Source organism: Danio rerio, chromosome 20 (genome assembly GCF_049306965.1).
Source record: "Danio rerio strain Tuebingen ecotype United States chromosome 20, GRCz12tu, whole genome shotgun sequence".
In the NCBI taxonomy this organism is placed as follows: domain Eukaryota; kingdom Metazoa; phylum Chordata; class Actinopteri; order Cypriniformes; family Danionidae; genus Danio; species Danio rerio.
Window position 1 is genome coordinate 37,855,138 of NC_133195.1, and position 21,683 is coordinate 37,876,820.

At 35.5% G+C, this 21,683-nt stretch overlaps 1 protein-coding gene across 50 annotated transcripts in view; it reads left to right on the forward strand.

Annotated features, from left to right (window-relative positions):
• The first annotated feature begins 595 nt into the window (after positions 1-595).
• Positions 596-21,683, forward strand: part of pde4dip (phosphodiesterase 4D interacting protein) — a 61,976-nt gene continuing 40,888 nt past the window's right edge. For 35 of the 50 annotated variants that reach the window (XM_005160795.5, XM_073933474.1, XM_073933466.1 and 32 more), the window contains exons 1-8: positions 14,803-16,600; positions 18,487-18,624; positions 18,787-18,906; positions 19,223-19,315; positions 19,438-19,806; positions 19,989-20,093; positions 20,731-20,868; positions 20,961-21,140. In XM_005160795.5, the coding sequence (XP_005160852.1) occupies positions 15,437-16,600; positions 18,487-18,624; positions 18,787-18,906; positions 19,223-19,315; positions 19,438-19,806; positions 19,989-20,093; positions 20,731-20,868; positions 20,961-21,140 (2,307 nt within the window). In that variant the 5' untranslated portion in view covers positions 14,803-15,436. Of the gene's footprint in view, positions 905-5,748; positions 5,826-10,456; positions 10,581-10,891; positions 11,056-11,169; positions 11,315-12,186; positions 12,241-14,802; positions 16,601-18,486; positions 18,625-18,786; positions 18,907-19,222; positions 19,316-19,437; positions 19,807-19,988; positions 20,094-20,730; positions 20,869-20,960; positions 21,141-21,683 lie in introns of those variants that run through there. The other 15 variants (XM_073933495.1, XM_073933499.1, XM_073933507.1 and 12 more) reach the window with 1 other exon arrangement.

Genomic DNA, 21,683 nt, shown 5'->3' on the forward strand with positions numbered 1-21,683 from the left:
ATGTTAAAAAAAGTCTCATTCATCACGAAACTCACACACTTTTAAAAATATATAAGATCATTAACAGACATGCCAATATATCATTTTGTTAATTACAACTTATTCAACTAAATTAATCTTGTAAATTAATCTTCTAACTTTTATGTTTTAAGTTACACATACAGTTTTAAGTAATAGTTTGATACAATTTAAATTAAAACAACTCATAAGGTTAATTTAATACAACTTAAAAATTTAAGGCGATCAGTAATTTTTTTACAATGACAGTTTTTACAATGACAGCAAAAAAAAGCTTGAGGAAAAGTTTGAGCAACAGGTTTAGTTCTGTAAAAACTGCCAGATTAAGGACTGCAGTTGAAAAATCCCTTCACAGAAAGAGGAGTTTGTGATTTTTAACACGTAAGCGTCTACCTCTTTGTCTATCTGAGTTTCTATTTTATTGTCTGGATCAGTTCACACACATCAAGCATGCCTGTGAATTTTAGAATCAAGTGCTACTGGTGGCTGCTGAAGTAAAAAAAGACCCCCATATCACAGTGACAGCCCTCCTCATTTTGCACATACCTCATATGAGGAGGAGGACCCTCAGTGTGTCACTTGCAGTTCACACATTACATGTTGATGTTGTCTTAGAAAACCCACCACATCTGAATCCACTTCTGTAGGACTTCTGTGTAATTGCATTCATTGTGAATGTGTGATTTAGGCAGTATGGTGCAAGTATGAGGGGTCTGAGAACCCCAATGTAAAGCGAGCGGTCATGTTTAACGGCTACCGTACTATTTCACAGCACCTCAATGACCTGAAGAAGGAGAACTTCAGCCTTAAGCTTCGCATCTACTTCCTGGAGGAGCGTTTCCAGCAGACGTTTGAGGACAGCAGCAGCGAGGATGTTCACCGCAGGGTGAGTGTGTCCATTGTTTTCGGCAGGCAGTTATTAGCCACAAACAATCTATAATTATCTTTCAGAAAATAGCAAATGTTTTTTGGCACTCTTAATGATGAAAAGAAAAGACCGGAGCCAGTCCCACATTTTACTGGAGTTTACTGAACATTATGTTGATATTTTGTGACAATATTAAGAGGTGTGCGGTTATTTGTCTATGGTAATATTGTAATAGTTTTACCTTTAAACAATGTGTGAACTAACTATTGCACTCACTTTGCAAAAAAACATACAAAATGTGTTTATTGTCCCATAATATAAACTGTATAATGATGCCTATTAGAATGCTGTTAAATAGCCTCATAATTCAGTATATTAAAGCAGAAAATATCGCTGTATAATTTTGTATTTATTTTATTTATTTATTTATTTTTTATTTTATTTGTTGAACAGTTAAGATTGTTAATATACTCAATTTTTAAATGAAATGGTTAGAATGAACAATTCAGTGAATAAGTCCTAAAGACATCAACCATGACAGGCCTAAACCAGCACAAAAACACTAAACCCACATAAGAACAGTACTTTAATTATTATAAAAACATATATATTTAATATATGAAATAATATATTTAATATATTAAATAATAATAATAAAACAATGTGTGATTATTATACTCCCTTTGCAACCAAATCACAAAATTGTCCTGCATAATGAGGCCTATTAGAAAGGCCTACTAGAAAGCTGTTATGTTTCTAACTAGGCTTATTAGAAAGCTGTTATAATTAAATTAATTCTTTCGTTCATTCATTCATTTTCTTTTCGGCTTAGTCCCTTTATTTATCCGGGGTCGCCACAGCGGAATGAACCGCCAACTTATCCAGCACGTTTTTTAAAGCAGCGGATGCTATTCCATCTCTGGGAAACATCCACACATACTCATTCACACTCATACACTACGGACAATTTTAGCCTACCCAATTCACCTGTACCGCATGTCTTTGGACTGTGAGGGAAACCAGAGCACCTGGAGGAAACCCACGCGAACGCAGGGAGAACATGCAAACTCCACATAGAAACGCCAACTGACCCAGCCAAGGCTCAAACCAGCTACCTTCTTGCTGTGAGGCGACAGCACTACCTACTGCGCCACTGCGTCGCATATATATATATATATATATATTTTTTTTTTTTTTTTCTTTTTTTTCTTGCCATTTAAAATTGTTAAAACACTTGCTTCATTTTTTAATGAAATGATTTGAATGAAAAATTCAGTGCAAAAGTACAAAAGACACCAGCACCGCCTGCAGATTTTTCTGTCATATTTATGTTCAATGAAAGGCCTAAACCACTTTAATTATTATTAATATATATATATATATATATATATATATATATATATATATATATATATATATATATATATATATATATAATATAAATAATTACAATAAAGAGCCCCAAGATTATTGAGATTGTTGTTTTACAATACTTAGAACAATTAAAGACTATTATGTTTTTTTTTTTGTATATTGTTGTATATTGTTTGAATATTGAATATTTTAGGCTTATTGCACAAACCTAATATTATTGTAGGATGTCACAATAAAACCTATCGCTAATCTAATCTATTATTTTTACCACAATTTAAGAGCAATTGTGCAATTAAACAAATAAAAACTGTACCAACAAAATATGTCAGAGAAATATAGCAATTTATAAACTATATAAATATGTTTTGTTTCACTAAATCTGGTAATAAATTGTAAAGTACTTGTTTCCACAAGTGTCTTCTAGTTCTTCAGTATCTGTTTGCTTGCTTGGCAAATGCAAAAACCTAAAATAGCATGAACTGAACCTTCTAAGCTATGCAGTGTACAACAACTGCAGCCAGGACGTGTGGCTTTATTTAAGTAAACAACATTAATTCAGATCAGCAGTCTCCTGCACCTGTCACAAACTGACTATCGGCACGAGAAAAAACTGGATTATGAGTGATAGACTGACTGACTGACTCTGGTTGGGTCTGGTTACTCTGTGGAAGTGAAGGTGACACTCTAGCAGCTGCTGTCCTTATACTATTCCAGCATCCCTATGCATCACTATGTTTAGGCAGAATTTAGTTGCAAATACATGTCCAAAAGTCTGAGATCACAAAAACTGCGATATCACTTTAAAGACCACTGAATGAAATCTTCAAGATCCACATAAAATCTTTCATTAAAATATATTTTCTCAATTAAAGCTTATTATTTTTTACATCATAATTAAGACAATATGCAGATGTACTTAAATCTAGTGGAATACATTGTGTTAATCATAGGTATATGTCATTTATTAGATTTGAGAAAAGGTCTGCAATGGGTTTCCTGGTTGGAGCAACTTCAGTGTTTATTATTTTAGATTTTCTCTTTTCTTCCTGGAAGTGTCAGTTATTTTTTCCTGAAAACATGGAAGGGAAAGAGTTCTACTTATTAAACCAGAAAGGTTCAGTCAAATTCTAATGCTGGGAGAAAAAAAATCTTGCTGCCTTAATTTTTTTGATCAAATGAACTTTTCTAGTCATCTCAACTTTTATCTGTAATGTAAAGTGGATGCTAACAACAGAAGTGTGGATACAAATACAGGGTTTATTATGCAGTGAATGGTCAGGCTAGCAACAGTCAACACAGGAGCAAACAGATGTACACAGGCAAATCCAGAGACGTGGTCTTAAACAGGCAGATGGTCAAAGGTAGGCAGCAGACAACGTAAAACAAATAAAACAAAGCATAGACCAGTACAAGGCAAGGCAAGGCGTTACTTGTAATATATTGTAACATTATAACAAGACTCAGCAACAATGTGTGTGTGTGTGTGTGTGTGTGTGCGTGCGTGCGTGCGTGCGTGCGTGCGTGCGTGCGTGCGTGCGTGTGTGTGTGTGTGTGTGTGTGTGTGTGCTGTCTTCATAGCCCATTTGATTAGTTCTGAACAGCTTCAGCTGTGTGTGTTTGCAATTAAAGGTGAACCGGAACTGGTGTAAGATATGATGGAATTTGTAGTTTAATTGTTGGCAAATGTGTAGTTCTCCAGCAATCTAAATGGGCTAGATCGCTGGTGATTGTGACATTATCAATCAGACTGTCTAAATTATTAAGTTGAACTCTGCATAACTTAAAAAATGTATTTGAAACCAGATTAACTTTTTAAAATAAGTTAAAGTAACAAAAAAACAATTGTAATCCTGACTTTTGGCATATAATGTTTTTACAGTGTACATTGTAAAAAATCCTGGTTGCCTTAAATTTTTAAGCTAAATTTAAAGAATCTTATGAGTCCATTGAACTTATATTTTGTTAAACTGACTTAACTTGCGTAACATAAAACTTAGTCAGAACATGATTAACTTAGTTTAATAAGTTACAATAAGCTAAAAACATGTTGTCATGACTGATTGGTCATATAATTTTTTACAGTGTAGCCAAACAAATATATTAAATGATAAATATGCAAAATAAAATCATGTCTATTAGTGATCTCATACTTTTGGACCCTGTAGTATATTTTTATGAATAACATGTCAGTTAATATATGGAGGCCCATTATTCCTTAGTTGCATTGTTATAATATTTAAACAAGAGGTATTAATATTGTAATGAAAACCACATTTTTATCGCAGAGACTTGATTTGAACCATCTCATTAATTTTGATTAATTAGATGAGCTTGCATTCATGTGCACTTGGTCTTAAAATAGCTTTGCTTAGCTATACTCACTTACAACCAAAATTTATATGTGCTATTTCTGTGTGACCTTGTCATATGAACCCGATAAAACAAACATTAGTCCCACTGACCCATAAAGGCCCCATTAATCATTAAGAACAAACTGATACATGACAGCAGCACCTTCCGACAGTGCTGTCATTCATCAAACACAATTTTACCGGCAAAACTGCATGTCTGAGGACTGTAATGGGATGTGTATCATTTCAGAAACATATCCATATACACACACAAGTACTAGTAGGCACTGATCTCTTGGCAGATACATTGAGTAGCTGGTGGTGAGAGTTAAAAAAAAGTCTCTGTTGCTGTGGCCTGGTGCATTTTGGGAAGGGAAAAGTCGACGGGTCAGGTTTGAGTGCATGTCAGAGAGAGTGAAACAGCAGGTGTCTGGCGTCTCTTCTTCTATTTTAAGGTCTCTCTGTTAGCCACGAGACTGCAGCTGCACGTGCAGAGAGCTCACGCTGCCATATGCAGACTCAGCAGAGGAGATTCATCAAAAATTTACAACTCTCTTTTAATATTTTACATTTTGCATATTAACTATTATTCTAATAGAATATTTATTATGTCCTATTATCTAAATATATATTTAGCATGGAAACTCAACCACTTTACTGCTTGAATGCAATAGATGCAAATGCACTGCAAAGAAAAAATTTTCTTCCAGATCCTACAATTTTTAACTTTAGCTGGAAGAAGAGTTTAAAATGGGACTTTTAAAAATGTAAGAACATTTTAGAGCAATTTTTTTCAGTGAAAAACTGCAAAGGTCTGTTGGTAAAAGTAGTGTTAAAAATAAAGTTTGTGGCATGAATTTCTTAGAGAATATTTATTAAATTCTAATTTGTAAATATAAATTAGATTAAGGATAAGCAAATCAGTATGGTAGAGCAGCATGGAAATTTATGCACTTCAATGCTTCAATTCACGCAAATGCACTACAAAACAAAAACGGTTATCCCGATCCTGAATTATAGGATTTAGCTGGAAGAAGAGTTTAAAGTTTGATTACAATGACCTAAAAAATGTAAAAACACTGAAAAACGGCAAAACTCTCTTCATAAAATTTTTTATTCTTTTTTTTTTTTTTTCAGAACATCGAGCTAAAGGTTGAGGTGGAAAGTTTGAAACAAGACCTCAAGGAAAGACAGGAACAGTTTGACAAGGCACTGTAAGTAAACACCACACACGTCTACAGTATGTTATTAATATATTTTTATATACTTATGGAAGACAAATTATTCATGAACTGTACGGTGCAGTCACCATGTACTTTTACTCTTTGAAATATATGGTCAAAATGCATGTCTAAAAGAAATCCACACATTCAGGTGTTTTGAATGACTATGAAATACATTCACACAGCAGAATATGGTTGTCAATCCTTAGCATTAAATCTAGTTACTTTTACACACCTCAGTTATAAATTTAAGAGTGTATATAAGCCTTGTATATTCAGAAAAACAGTCTGTTTGTTCAGTCTGGAGATCCTCTCTTTCACTCTAAATGCTGGTCAGTGGCCAAATACTATCAGCATAACTGCCTCTATAGGCATATGTGAGTTATCTTGCTGACTTGCCAAATGCAAAAGACCAGAGCCCACCGCCAAGTCCATGTCAGACACTTATCAAGTTTGGGGTAACAGGCAACAATACCCTATGAAATGTCCACATGCCCCCTGTAACCTTTTTGTAACAGGTTTTTCAGTAACATTTTAGTTTAGGTAACAATTCATGGTATTAACAAAGCATTAACTTACTACTACTACTAACTAACTACTAGCTTAATAAACTTTATAATTAGTCAGTAAGGTAGAAGTTGGGTTTAGGTTTTGGGTAGGATTAAGGATGTAGAATAAAATCATACTTTAATACCATAGATATATACACTAGATATCGCATACGGACCCTGAGCATGCGTCAATAGCGCCGCCACATTTGTACAGTGCACCTAGGACAAATGTCATTCAACCGGACTAGTTAAGACCAAAACCAATGTGAAGATGCTGGATTAAGCGCTGTGTACGAGTGTAATTACAAGCAAACAAAGAAAACAAAGCACAAAGGCAGAACATTTCATCGGTAAGATTTCGTTTTTTACGTTTTTGTGTCACAAACTTTTGTGCTAAACAAGTATTGATGATAATACAGTCTCTTACTGCACTGATCACTGATCATAAGGCAAACACCAACTCGCACTAAATACTCAGCTTATGCTAGTTTTGTTGAATAAAATTAGCAAACCAGGTAAATGAAATATGACAACAAGATATTGCTAGAAACTAGAAACTTATCAGCTAAGTGAACGAGTCGTTCATAACGGGAACTTATACACAAATGAATCGCTCCCTCCGTTAGAATAAGAAGTGAAAGCAGTAGAGAGGGTGTGTTTCAAGACACGTATTAGATCAAATTTAACAGAGAGGGTGGATAATACATGCCCGTGCGGTCACTTATCCATCAATGTAGGTAAGTGATGTGAAATTATAATTTTCATAATTAAAAGAAATATTTGCATACTGACCACCGGGAAAATTCCTGATCATATATATATATATATATATATATATATATATATATATATATATATATATATATATATATATATATATATATATATACCATCACTCCGGATCGCCAGTCCTCCACTGTACCTTGGTCCCGCATTCATTTTAAAGAAGCGCTACCCTGTACTAAAATGGCAGCTCTATTGACACATTTCTTTCAATAGACAACAACAGGGTAGGCGACATCTAATGTAAATATCTTTGGTTTATTACTATTAAAGAACAGTTATTATCTTTTTAATAGGTAGGTAATAAGTCAGTAGTAAACCGCATGGATTGTGACATAAACTAAAGTGTTACCGATTTTTCTAAGAGGTATATTTTGCTGCATTTATTTGATTGAATAAGTATATTGAGGTTTTGTAAAATATTTGTCATCTATTTATTATACTTGTATGTTTACATGATGGTAAGACTGAATTTTTAGTCATGCTTCTTAATATGCTAATTTAAAACATTTATTATTAGTAGTATTAATAATGTTGGAAACAGGCTTAGCAGTGCTGCTAAAAGCTTTTTTTAAATTCTTAGATAAAAAAAAGTTCAAATGATTTACTTTTATTTTAATAAATCTTTTGTTTAACAATGTAAAAGTATTTGCTTTCTATACCATCTCAATAAAAGTGTACATATCAAGCCACAAAAACCTTAATTATACAAAACAATGATACCAAAACTGCAAAAAATAAAAAATAATAGTAAAATAAAAGTGCACTTGTCTATAGCAATTAATTCTCAGTAAAACATATAAAGAACTACTTAATCATCACATATGCAGGGTTCTAAATTTTTTACCTGATCGCAGAAGCTTTGCTTGTTCTTGTCTGGTTGGGTGGACAAGTGTCAGTAAAGTTTCAGTTTACAACATTATTCTTTTAGGGATCACCTATAAATGAGACCCCCTTCCTTTGTGTTATTGTTCAGGTGACATCATTGCTCTGCCGTAGTGTCGTTTCCATCACACGCTCTGTATGGCTTTGATGATGTGTTTGCCAATGACCTGAGTCTCAGTCTTTAGCCGTCAAGCGAAAATTCCCCTCGTAATTTCCCCTCAAACCAACATTGGGCTCTCTGGGGACTACAAAACCGAGCAGAACTGTATGATATCACTAACCAAACTAAATGGCATGTCTGTAGGCTGTGATTGCTAACACTAACTGATGCAGAGGCTGACCGGGACGATCATGCAGTAATGGATGTTCTGGCACAGCTTGGTTAAAAACCCAAAGGTGCCATTTGCTCTGGATCAAACAATTACAGTGGGGTCAACGCCGCAGCCATCATCACATTCAAAAACAGACCTGGAAAAGCCGTTATGAGGTGCTCGAAGGGGCTTTAGAGGACTGGGCTGAGTGAGAGGCTCTCAGACACTCCAGAATACTTAAAGTGTCAGAGAAACACCTTTCAAACTCAGAACAAACTATTAAACGCATCTCAAAGGAGGCATGAGCAAAGATGGTTACGACTCACCTTCGCTTCTTTTGCTTTAATAGCCTATGGAGGATTGAAAAATGAAATGAAACTCTTTTTAGAGTGGGAAAGGTATGAACGTGGTCAGGGACAAAGATTAAATAAGTCAAACATGACCAATTGTGGTGAATTCTCACTTTATTTTTTTCCAGTGGACACCAATAAATTAAGCCAAAGCTTGTGAAATGTGTTGTATAATAAAGGAATTAAATATATACATTTACATGTATTATGCTACGCGCTATTCTTTGTTTTTGTTAATTGTCAGCAAGTGGTTTTGTCATTTAATTTAATAATTTAATAAATTGTATTACAATCAGTTGTTGTTTTATGAATTTTAGTTCATGCAGGTCAGAATAAATATGTCATTTCATTATTATACAAATTTATCTGTAACACTTCACTATAAGGTTGTATTAGTTCATCTTAGTTAATGTATGTACAAACATAAATAAACAATGAACATTACCTTTATTGCAAAATTTATTCAACGTTGTTCATATAATTAGGTAATGAAAATAAAATTGTTCTTTGTTAGGTTGTTAACTCACAATGTATTTACAATTTTTAAAGAGCCCCTATTATGCATTTAAAAGGGTTATATTTCGGTTTTGGGGGTCTCCAACAACAGTCTGATATGCATGCAAGGTTTTCAGGGACAAATGTTGGCAGGTATGTGTGTGAGCCCAATGCAGGAGTGCGTCAAAGCAATGCAGTGTAACACCAGTATATTGCTCTATTTTTAACCATAAGTAAACATAAGTAACAGTGACACACATTCAGTGGCAAAAGCTAAACTATTTTGAAACTTGGCCGCCGCACATGTGTAGGAACAGCTGACGGAGGCCGTAGCAACGAGAAACTGCAGTGGATCGCAAGCTCAAAAAACATTTAAATCGGTAAATAAAGCAGCATGCGTCACATTTTCAACGTGGCTTTAGATGGGATATGAGAACATAAAGAGTTAACCAGATACAGTACAACCAGTTACAAGTAACAAAACACAATTAAATACATAATTTGCAAGCTAGAGAATACAAGGAGGCAACCATTATAATCGCACTTAAGCTACTTACACTTGTGAAATGGAGGAAGGAACTGATATATGAACTGTGTACTGTAAAGATCCTGTCAAGCTCTGACAAAGTCCCACACATCAATTGTCTCTTCTGATCCTTCCTTTAACAAACGGCAGAAGAATGCCTCGTTGTACGCCTGTAGATTGCTGTAGCACTCGTCAGAAAAATGACAGGAACACAGCACAAGGATGGGGCTATAATGCTGAGGTATTTTTGCAATAATAAACTTCAACCACTGACTCTTCACAGCCTTGTTTTTGGGTAGGGAAAATAACACTAACTTTCCCTCACACTTCAGAGCACTGCGTATATGCAACTTGATTCAAGCGGGATCTGCTACAGTGTTTGTGGGCGGGACCAGGGGGGTTACATTTTTTCCAGGTCTGCGCACACAGCAAATGGGCAGGCTTGAGTTCTCTATCGACGTCTCACTGGCTCGTTACATCGGCAATTCATTCAAACCACTATGAGTTGACTCTTTTATAGATGAATCAATAGTTTTAAACATGGTGCACTTTCAGATTAAGCCTAAGCTGGATATTTTACTTCAGCATGGCAGTAGTAATAATTTAGATTTAGACTCTCTGCTTTTAAACTCGCAGCTTTCAAAAGCAACTTTTTCTCACTTGTATAAATGGATTTATTTGTTCTTTAAAGCTGTTTTGTTTGTATTGTGTCACTTCACAGAACCACAGCAGAGAGTCTGAGCAGTCAGAATGAGGTGGAGGTCCAGCGCCGCTGTGAGGAACGACAGCAGGAGACCGGACACATACAAGAGATTCTGCAGACTAAGATCCAGCTTCTGCAGGAGGTGCTTCATGCTTACTTACTCTTGAACACCCATGACCACAACTGTTTTTTGTATTTTTTTGTTGTGTTGGATAGCCTTTTAGAATGATTTCTGAAGCATCACGTGCCCTGTAAAAAATCAGTTTTGCAACCACAGGAATAAATTACATTTAAATATATTAATAATTATGCTTCATTACAATTAGCATAACAATTTTTACTGTAATTCTAATCCAATAAATGCAGCTTTTTATTTTTACTCATTGAATTGTACTGTATTTTTTTCATCATCGCATTTTACTTCATTGAGTTTTATTTTATTTTTTTCTTCAGGAGGCTCGATTGGCAAGAGATGAAGCAGAAAAAATGGCTTCTATGGCTGAATCTGAGTCCCAGCGCTGTTTGGACCTAGAAAATAGGATGATGACAGTAATGCAGGATGGAAATGAAAGTTTGCCTGTCATGGCACAGTATGAAGAGATGGCAAAGAAGGACAGGTAAAATATTACAGCAGTGCCATTCAAAACATCATTTTGTTATTCTATGGTTTCTATTATTGAATGAAATTTAATATACATCTTTTAACCCATTCCTCTTTATCTTTCAATTAGGTTGATTGAGGAACTGAACGAAACCGTATGCAGGAAAGAGCGAGAAGCAGCTGATCTGAGTTCACAACGGGACGTCCTTACTGTAAAACTAACTCAACTGGAAGAGCAAGTGCAAAGCCTCCAGCAGAAAGAGAAGCACACACAAGTAAGATCTACGACAGGACGCTCATGCACTAAAACAGATTTCATGCGCTCTGATAATTAATAACATGTCATCACATGATGCTTTTGGGCATATACATACACAACCTTGCACATGAGTCAATATGAGTTATATGTGATCATTCATGCGTGATCTGGATCTACTGTAAATCAACACTCACTATAATTCAGCATCTAAGTAGGTCACTTTGGCCTCTGGCCCCTCTTCAACCCTCATAGAGAAAATAGATTCAGATATCAGACTGTATTTATAAACACACACACACACATACACACACACACACACACAGAGTCATGCCATTTCAAATAGGTCATGGCACCACGGCACATGCAGGAGTGATTCATTACAGTGAGGGTATAAATCACACACACATGGAGATTTCTATTTAGTTTGCCTTGGCTTCATATGAGTTTAAAATGGTTTAACACTGTATAAACACTCTATGATGTTTATAAAACAAGAAAATGAATGCTAATGCAAAGGAAATGGTTGAACCCTGTAAAACATACAGTTTTTGTTTGATACACAAATTAATTTGCTGAAAATCTCTGTCACTGATTGATAGTTTTCACTTAATATTAGTATTATTCTATACATTTCTTTTATATATTTTATAATTCATTTAGATGTTAATGCAATATATTGTTTGTCTGTCACAATTAAGAACTACAGTGCTTTTAACATAAAACTATTTAAATAGCACAGTTAACAAATATTATTGATTGACATGGAGTGCCGACAGATTTATTATTTACCTTAATGTGAGATTTTTTTGGTCTAAAAGTTCAGTAAAATTGTCATTTTTTTGGCATATTTTGTCAAGGCACGGGCTACATCATTTTACTGTTTTTCAGACCCTCAGAGAAGAACTTGTTCATGGAAAAAGCAGCACAGAGCAGGAGATGGAAGTAAGACTCTTTTAATATGTAAAAGTATTAATCTTTAATATGATTAGTTTAAAACGTATGCATAGTGTAGTGTAGATGCATGTCTATGATTATAATAAACGATTGTGTGATTTGAGTGCTGGTCCAATTTTTGTAAAATGTCTGTAAATGCTGAGAGTGACATCTGGTGACAGTGCAGGGTCATAACAAGCTGAAAAGCATTTAAGAAAATACATTTATATCCATTTTAAAACTTAAATAAAGGAATGCTGTATTTAGAAATAGAAGTTGTGATTTTAAATTCAAAAGTTAATACAAGCTATTTTAGTGTAGTTATTTACAATTTTGTGTTTTAAGTTTTTATTAGATTTTTTTAGTGTTGATCCTTAGTCGCCTGTGGTTAATGTTTTTTTTTTCCATGCCACAGGATAAAATATTATGCATATGCAGTATTTGGTTTCATGTTTAACAGGTTGGCAGGGCTATGATGTCTGTTTATAAAATCTCACCACTTTCTGTCTCGATGTTAAAATATTTCAAAGTACTTGGCATCACTCTGGCGTAGTGAGTAGCATGATTGCCTCACAGCAAGAAGGTTGCTGGTTCAAGCTTGGCATTTTTGAATGGAGTTTACATGTTCTCCCTATGTTTGCATGGGTTTCCCCTGGGTGCTCTGGTTTCCCCCACAAGTCCAAAGACGTGTATAGGTGAATTGGATAGGCTAAATTCTCCATAGTGTATTAGTGTGTATGGATGTTTCCCAGTGATGGGTTGCAGCTGGAAGGACATCCGCTGCTTAAAACATATGCTGTATAAGTTGGCGGTTCATTCCTCTGTGGCAACCCCTGATTAATAAAGCCAAAAAGGAAGTAAATGAATGATTTTCAAAGTGGTTTTTAAAAAAATTATTTTTATTATAGTTATTGCAGACATAGAAAAACAATGAACAGAAAGACAAACCCATCATAGAACAATAATCTGTGCGAAATGTTTAAAAAAAAAGCATGAAACAAGGGAAAATGGTGACATACAAGACATATATGACCTACAAAAAGACACAGCAAAGGATGTAAAGAAAGAGAGAAAAAAACGTACAATTCTTCAGAAAATAGAAAAAAAAGGACTGGATCCCTAATTTTCTCACATTTCGCAGAGTTCCCAGAAGTGGTATATTTAATTCTTTCCAAATGTGGAGGTAAGTCCAAGAAACCAATCAGAAAAAGAAGCCTAACATTTTTCTTCCAGAAACAAGAGACTTTTTTTTTTGCTGTGATCATGCCATACTGAACTGGTAACTGTACATTTCGGTTGAGAGTCTTCAGAAAATCTGAGCAGCCAAAAATTGCTACCATTGGGGCAGAGAGTAAAACACAAAGGTAAACTTTAGCAAAGAACTGAAATATTTCTTCAAAGTGATTTTTGCCGTGAATTTAGAGCTCAAAATAAACAATTACATCACGCTGTACACTGAATAATTATGAAAACTTGCAGTTAATCTTACCGTCTCTCCACAATTCCTTGTCGTCACTGTGACTGGCTGACGCAAACAATGAGAAAATGCTACATTTGCCTGATTAGAACAAATAGGTTTTTGATTGAGGCAAGTTTGTGTTTTGGTGTTCTGTCAAGGCTCTGTAAATTATAGAGACATTCAAAAGACAAATCCACTACACAAACTACCAGAACATGCAGATGTCGCTATAAAAACTGACATCATTTAGTTATTTCTTGCTTTAATCAGTAGAATCTGTATTACCTGATAAGAGATGGATCTGACTGTCTTCATAATGTGGGCGTTGATAGCAAATCTGTGTTTTTAAAACTTTGTAAATTATCTGTTGACATTCTTTATTGCTGTCATTTACAATCAGTGCTGAACTACAGTAATTAATAGACCCATTGCAATTACTTATGTATTATTATCAATGTTGATGCTAATGTAAACAAATATTCAAGTTTAACCATGAATATTAGGTCTAATAACAAATCTGTGTGTTTCACACTTTGTAAATTATCAGTTGACAGTCTTTACTGCTGTCATTTACAATCAATGCTGAACCATATTAATTAATGTTCTTATTACAATAACACATGTATTATTATCAATGTTGATATTAATGTAAACAAATATTTATGTTTAACCATGAATATTAATCTGTGATATACTTAACTGGTTTAGTTCAAGTATTTTCTAGCAATCTATAAAGTTAGATTAACAAACAAGCTGTTATTATTAGATTGAAACAAGAAAGAAGCCATGTAAATAAATCACTTTCCCAGCCGCACTTTCTTTGACGAAAATGGAAATAAGTATGTAAAGTAGTGTCATCTTTCGCTTGGCTTGTTCCCATTGTTTGACCGGTACCACTGCACACAGCGAGGGGTGATCGGATAATTTATAAAAACTCCGTTTACGAGCAATGACTGATACAGTTGCGATTTATGGCGTATCCCTAATATCGATGTGTGTTCAGGAGTCAACCGCCGTTCCTGCGCATTAAATTTGTATTATATCTTGTACAAACTGGTATTTTGACACCCCTCTTTGTTCTGGAAATAGTACGCGCCATTTTGTCTCTCTCTCTCTTTTCTTGCCACATCGTCCGCTGCTCAGCTGTGTGTACATTATACACACAAACTGCTGTCAAACCTTCTAGTGTGACGACCCGGGGATAGAATATGATATTATTTCCGTTTATACTCCGGGGTAATGGCGGTTATATAAAATGACACGTTTTTCAAACTGGAGTCGGACGGTGGGATTTAACTGATGTCCTGTCATGTCGGCGTCTTCACAGAAGAGCGAATGAAACGTAATCGGGAACGCGCGGGTGATGGACAAAACACGCGTCTTCATCTCTTCTGACGAGGACGAGCATCTCGACATCAAATTCGAGTTTTGTTTGCTGCTGTAAATCTGCCTAAAGAATGACCTCAGTGACATAATTAAGGACGTTTAATATTACAAGACAGAGGGTTGAATGGAATGAATTAAAGGCCTTATCTCATCTGTGATAAACAACCTGACTTAAAATTATAGTATCTTTAAATCAATAAATAGTAGTACATTTTAAAACCATAGATGTCTTCCTTTTCATTGGTGGACATTAAGGAAGAATTGAAAAGAAGGAACTTTACATGCCATGAGATTTTATTTCACTTTCACTCATGGTTTAAATTTGAAACAATCTTTAGTTTGTTATTCAATTGAATATTTATGATGTTGGACTCAAAGAGTAAGGACGTGTGTCGGATTTGTGCAAGGGAGCTGTATGGTAACCAGCGGCGATGGATCTTTCACCCAACTGCCAAGCTGAGTCTGCAGGTGCTGCTTTCCTATGCTTTGGGCAGAGAAATGACCCGGGATGGCCGAGGAGAGTTCGCCTGCAGCAAGTGTGCCTTCATGCTGGACAGAATGTACCGATTTGACACTGTGATCGCCAGGGTGGAGGCCTTATCCCTGGAGCGGATGCAGAAGCTCTTGTTGGAGAAAGACAGGCTCAGGCAATGCATCAGTGGACTGTACCGCAAAAACAACACTGATGAATTGGGAGTGGATGGAGGTGCCACAGACGCTACTGTGGTGGACTTTGCCAGGTTGGCCGAAGCTGAATACAGTGCCCTCCTGCAGGAAGATCTCACATACTCTGTCTATGAGTCTTGGGCTGAGCAGTGCCCTCAAGAGCAGATTCAAGACCACCAATGCCCTCTTCACCATGCAGATGCCGCTTCAGGTCCACGTCCCAGGAAGTGTAAAGGCTGCGCTGCATTGCGAGTGACCGATTCAGATTATGAGGCTGTCTGCAAGGTTCCCAGAAAAGTAGGTCGGAGCACTTCCTGTGGGCCCTCCACACGGTACTCTGGTAGTGTTCAGGACAACACTGAAGAGACTGTCCCATCCGCTCCTCCACCAGAACCCATCGAGAACAACCAATCATGTGAACTAAAGCCAGTCGGAGTGAGTCCTGCCTCCTCTGTGGAGTCTTTGGACACTGCTGTAGATGTTACCCAAGAATCTTATCTAAAGCTCCCACTTCTAGAGTCTGAGGAGGAACAATCTGTTGTCAGAAGGCCCGAGTCCAAACCTGGTTCTGTGTGTGGCCTTGATGTGGCCCTAAGCCTGCTTAAAAGCTGTGAATATCACCCTCTCCAGAGCCAGAGAGGAAGCCGGATCCCTGTGCTCCTCAAAACTAATACTACACCCATGGAAAGCCCTTACCCTCTGCTGCAAGTGCCTCACATTGAGATGGAGTGTCCACTTTTCCCCCAGCTTCCAGATGTGCCTTCCAGCATTCAGCAGGAGCTTCAGCTGGAGCTGGCAGAAATGGAAGACCAGTGGTTGGATGATTATGTGCAGTGCAAGCCATCAGGCCTTCCGAAGGTACATAAAAGAACCAGAGGATTGTCAGAAAAACGTTCATTACTGAGGAAAGGGAGGAATCATTAATGGTTGTTTGAAACAAATTTCTGCGGACTACATGAAGAATTAGGGAAGATGAATTTATAGAGCACAAATTAGATGAGAGGATGAAAAACTCCCCCGGGCACTTTTCTGTCCCAGAGCTCTTCAGTTCTCTGACTGCTTTTGATTACTAGGTTACTCATCATCCTCTTAGCAACTCTTTCATTGCAGCTGATGTTGTTAGCAACAGTGCATCATTCTAAAAGCTAATTCCAAAAGGATCCTTATTTTTTTGCTTGTCTAATGAATACATGCGAGACAGTATATGCACAAGTTTGAGGTCAGTTAGGTATGCTTTTAACTACATATATATCTTTTTTTAGCTAGGACATGTTAAATTAATCAAAGGTGACTGTCAAGACAATTATAAGGTTACAAAACATTTGTTAACAACAACAAAAAAAAAAACAGAGTTTTGGCTCTGTCACACTTTATAGTCTAGAACATACAGTTGAGGTCAGAATTATTAGCCCCCTGTTAATTTTTTTTCCCCAATTTCTGTTTAACAGAGAGCAGATTTTTTTTTCAACACATTTCTAGACATAATAGTTTTAATACCTCATTTCTAACAACTGATTTATTTTGTCTTCGCCATGATGACAGTAAATAATATTTCACTAGATATATTTCAAGACTAGTATTCACCTTAAAGAGCAATTTAAAGGTTTAACTAGGTTAATTAGGCAGGATAGAATAATTAGGCAAATCGTTATATAACGATTGTTTATTCTGTCGACATAAAAAAAGACTTACACACACACACACACACACACACACACACACACACACACACACACACACACATATATATATATATATATATATATATATATATATATATATATATATATATATATATATATATATATATATATATATATATATTTGCTTTTAAAAAGCTAAAAACTGCTTTTATTTTAGCTGAAATAAAACAAATAAGACTTTCTCCAGAAGAAAAAAGTATTGTCAGAAATACTGTGAAAACTTTACATAATTTGGGAAATATTTAAAATAAGAGAAAAAAAATAAATACAACTTATACACATACACATCTTTTTCAGCTTAATTTAACCCATCAAAAGGCAAATTCTGTTCAAATGAGCCCATGTCATGACAGATAAAGAGACAGGTAGAGCGAGTAATCTGACCCATAGTGCTCACAGGGTGTATTGTGCTGTTCACAACCACTTGTAATCACTGTATGCTACTGTAAACAAGAATAATTATCCTGTAATTGATAGTACCGCTGCTTGTTTATATAGTATTTTTGTCTGTTTATCATGGGTTTTATTAGAAACTCAGGCAACAATGATTAAAACACTTCAGTAACATGCTTTGAGAATCCACAAAAAAAAAGCTATATTAATGTAGCGAATAATTATTACTAATACAAAAATCGGTATATATAGACAGAGAAATGACTAAGTGAAAATGAAAAACAAGGAAATGAACGGCATGCCGCCATGGAAAAATAGGACTTCCTGAGGAAGTTGTAGAGTGCTGTAGAGTTATTGAGCTATAGTCATAACTGTTCGTTCAGCACTTTGTTCTCTCTTATTTACAGTACACTGCTGTATTTATTAGTGAATATAATCATTTAGTAATCACAGACTGCTATATTTTGCAGTTATATATTAAAACTAAAACACAAAACAATATTGCAGTATTTTTAACTTCAGTGCAATGAATATTCAGTCAGACATAATGAAGACTTATTTGAATTAGTAGCAGAAGCAGACAATTTGCATTGCTGTCTTTGAAACAATTGAGTTTTTAAATATTTGTGTGATCTGTCTGTGTTTCAGAGGTTGATTGAGGAGCAGCAATGTCATCTGGCGGAGTATGAAAACGCAGCGGGACAGTGTGTGAATGAGCTGCAGAAGGCCCAACAGCAGGTGCAGTCTCTCCAGACCAAGATCCGAGACAGTGAAGCCAGTAATAAGGTACTGATATTGAATGTATAAGCTTCAGTCATTTGTCTTTTGACTGTTGTGTTTGTATGAGGCACTGTAGCTGCAGATTCTGCTGAGGCTTTTTGTCTCAGCAGGCATGACAGTCATTAAATTGTTGTTGGACTGTGCTCTTTGTTTTGTGTGTGTGTGTAGAAGTTACAGCAGAAGCTTCGGGACATGGAAAATGAACTACGCTCTGTCAGAGAAGCAGCATGTGGTCAGGAGACAACAATACAGACCTTGGGTGACTCACTCAGTACTAAAGACTATGAGGTATGTCTGCAACTAAAGCAGTGATGAGAATTTCAATTAATCCTTACAGATGCATGCCTTGGGCTGCTATATAATGCATGAGGGGGGGAAAGAAAAAAATAATTATAACGTAGTATGACCACTTAGTTTATCAATAACTATTCGTTGTGTTATATGTTGTGATTTTTATTTTACATTTTTTTATTTTTATATATATATATATATTTTATATAATTTATTTTTTCACTGTTACTTTTAATTTCTTTAGGTAATTAAATATATATTTTTTTGTATATTATTTGTATTAATAATATAAAGCAATGCTCCTTTATGTTAGATTACTGATCTCCAGCGGGTCATTGAGGAGCAGAAGGAGCTTCTGTGCTCTCTAAAGCAACAGAACAACCATTACCAGCTTCAGCAGCAGCAGGTTGGAGTCCTTTTTCAATAAAGCTCATTCACATCAGTTCTACTAAATGCATTGCACCTACAGCCACGAGAAAATGAAATAAACCTATTTTGATGACTATATCTGGGTCTGTCTCTTTGCAGGTGTCTGGAGTTACTCCTAGTCATCTGCAGGCTGATCTGCTGGACCTCCAGGGCTCTCTGTTCTCAGCCCAGCTGGAGCTCCAGGGCCTTCAGAGGACACAGCAGCAGAGCCAGAGGAGGGAAGACGACCTGACCCGTGCAAACCAGCGCCTCCAAACTGACCTGCAAGGAGCCGTACAACGACACCGGGAGGCAGAGAAGCACAACCAGGACCTGCTGACTGCTCTAGAGAGCGCTCGAGCCAAACTACTGCAAACAGAGGAAAAATGGAGAGATGAAGGAAGACAGAGAGAGAACGAGGTGGAGGAAAGAGAGAAGACCATCCGAGAACTGAAGACCTCACTGGAACACAAAGAACGTCTGGTACAAGTAAGACGAGCAAACAATTTTTTATTATTATTATTTATTTGTTTATTATTATTATTCAATTACATACAAATACAGCTTTATATAGCGTATTGTCTGAGAGTTTGTGCTGATAGACCTACTGTAAGGAAGTTAATATTTATATAGCCTACTGTTTAATGCTAAATACTCTTCTGTTTAATCAGGACTACAGTGAGCTGGTGGATGGTCAGAAAGAGCCTGCTGGGAATAGAGACAACCTTATTCAAAAGCTCAAACAACGAATTCAGGAAAGAGATCGGGCACTGGAGGTAAATAAACACACAAACGTTATGAAACACTGTATGCGGAAGTACTTAATAGATTATTTATTTTATATTTTTGTTTAAGGATATTAATTAATTAATAATAATTGAAATTTTTTTCTAGTCTTTTATCTGTTGTTATTAAATATTAAACCAGCCTTTAATGCTCATGAATGCAGTTGCATTTATTTATTCAAAAACAGTAATGTTTTGAAATATTATTACAGTTTAATTTTATATTCTATATAAATTTAAAAAAAGTTTATTTAATTTTATAATATTATAATATAATTTTATCAAATATATTTTTTCACATTTATTCCAGTCTTCATTGTCACATGTAATATTAGAAATCACTTTAATGGACTGAGCTGTTGCTTATCATTTTATTATCAAAATAGTAGGCAGTTTTACATTTTTTGCAAACCATTGTATATTTTCTATTTATTTTGTTTTAGTTCCAAATAACAGCAGTTATTTAAAATGGATGGGATTATAAATGTAATTGATCTATTTAACACAACCTTGCTAAATTAAGAAACAATTTCTTGTGGGAAAAAAACCCCAAAACGTTTTGCTTAGGATTACTACTGTTATTGTTTGAAATATGCTCTATTAATAAACTTTGCCTTTTCTGTCTCAGCGTGCTGTAGACGAGAAGTTCACCTGCATGGAGCAGAAGGAAGACGAGATGCGTAAACTGCAGCTGTTGCTGAGAGAGAAGGAGAGAGACCTGGAAAAACTTCGATGTGTGCTGTCCAACAATGAGGAAACCATCATGGTATTATTTTCATCACATTAACCTTCTGTTAAAATGCTGAACACCGCTATTACGATCTGTTCAGAACTGTATTCATGTGCTCATCTGTGCAGAGTCTGGAGATGCTGCTGCGTGGTAAAGGTTTGGAGCTGGAGCAGGTGTGTGAGGCCTGGCGCAGTGCTCAGGGTGTTCACAGTGAAAGAGAAGAGTCATACATGCGCAGCCTGAGGGAAAGAGATGCTTTAATCAGTCAGCTGCAGACTTCACTGCACACTCGCACCAAAGAGGCAGAGGTGAACACATGCTACAGATTGATTGTATACTACAGTGAAGACTTGAGAATATAAAAAAAAATTCTATATACAATACAATTGTAAATAATATTATTACTATGTAAAATAATACTATTTTCTACATTTTAAAACTATTTTCTCTTTTATAATATAATTAAATGCAAGTTATTCCTGTAAAGGTTAAGCTGTTGTATTACACTATTTTTAAATGTCCCATAATCCTTTAGAAATCATTCTTATACAATGATTTTGGAGCACCATGATTAAAAATAATTCTTATTGTTTTCAATAAATTGTTTTCAGGAGTTTAAAAGAACGGCATTTATTTGAAATAAAAGTTTTTGTTACATTCTTAATACAAATATTTGAAGCAGCACATCTGTTTTCAACCTTTTATATTAATAAGAAATATTTCTAGATATATATGATGTATGATATAATATGTCTGAAGGATCATGTGGCACTTTAATTGTACTAATATATCACAATATTGCTATATGTTTAGCAAATAATAATCTAGATAAGACTACAAAGCAAACAAAC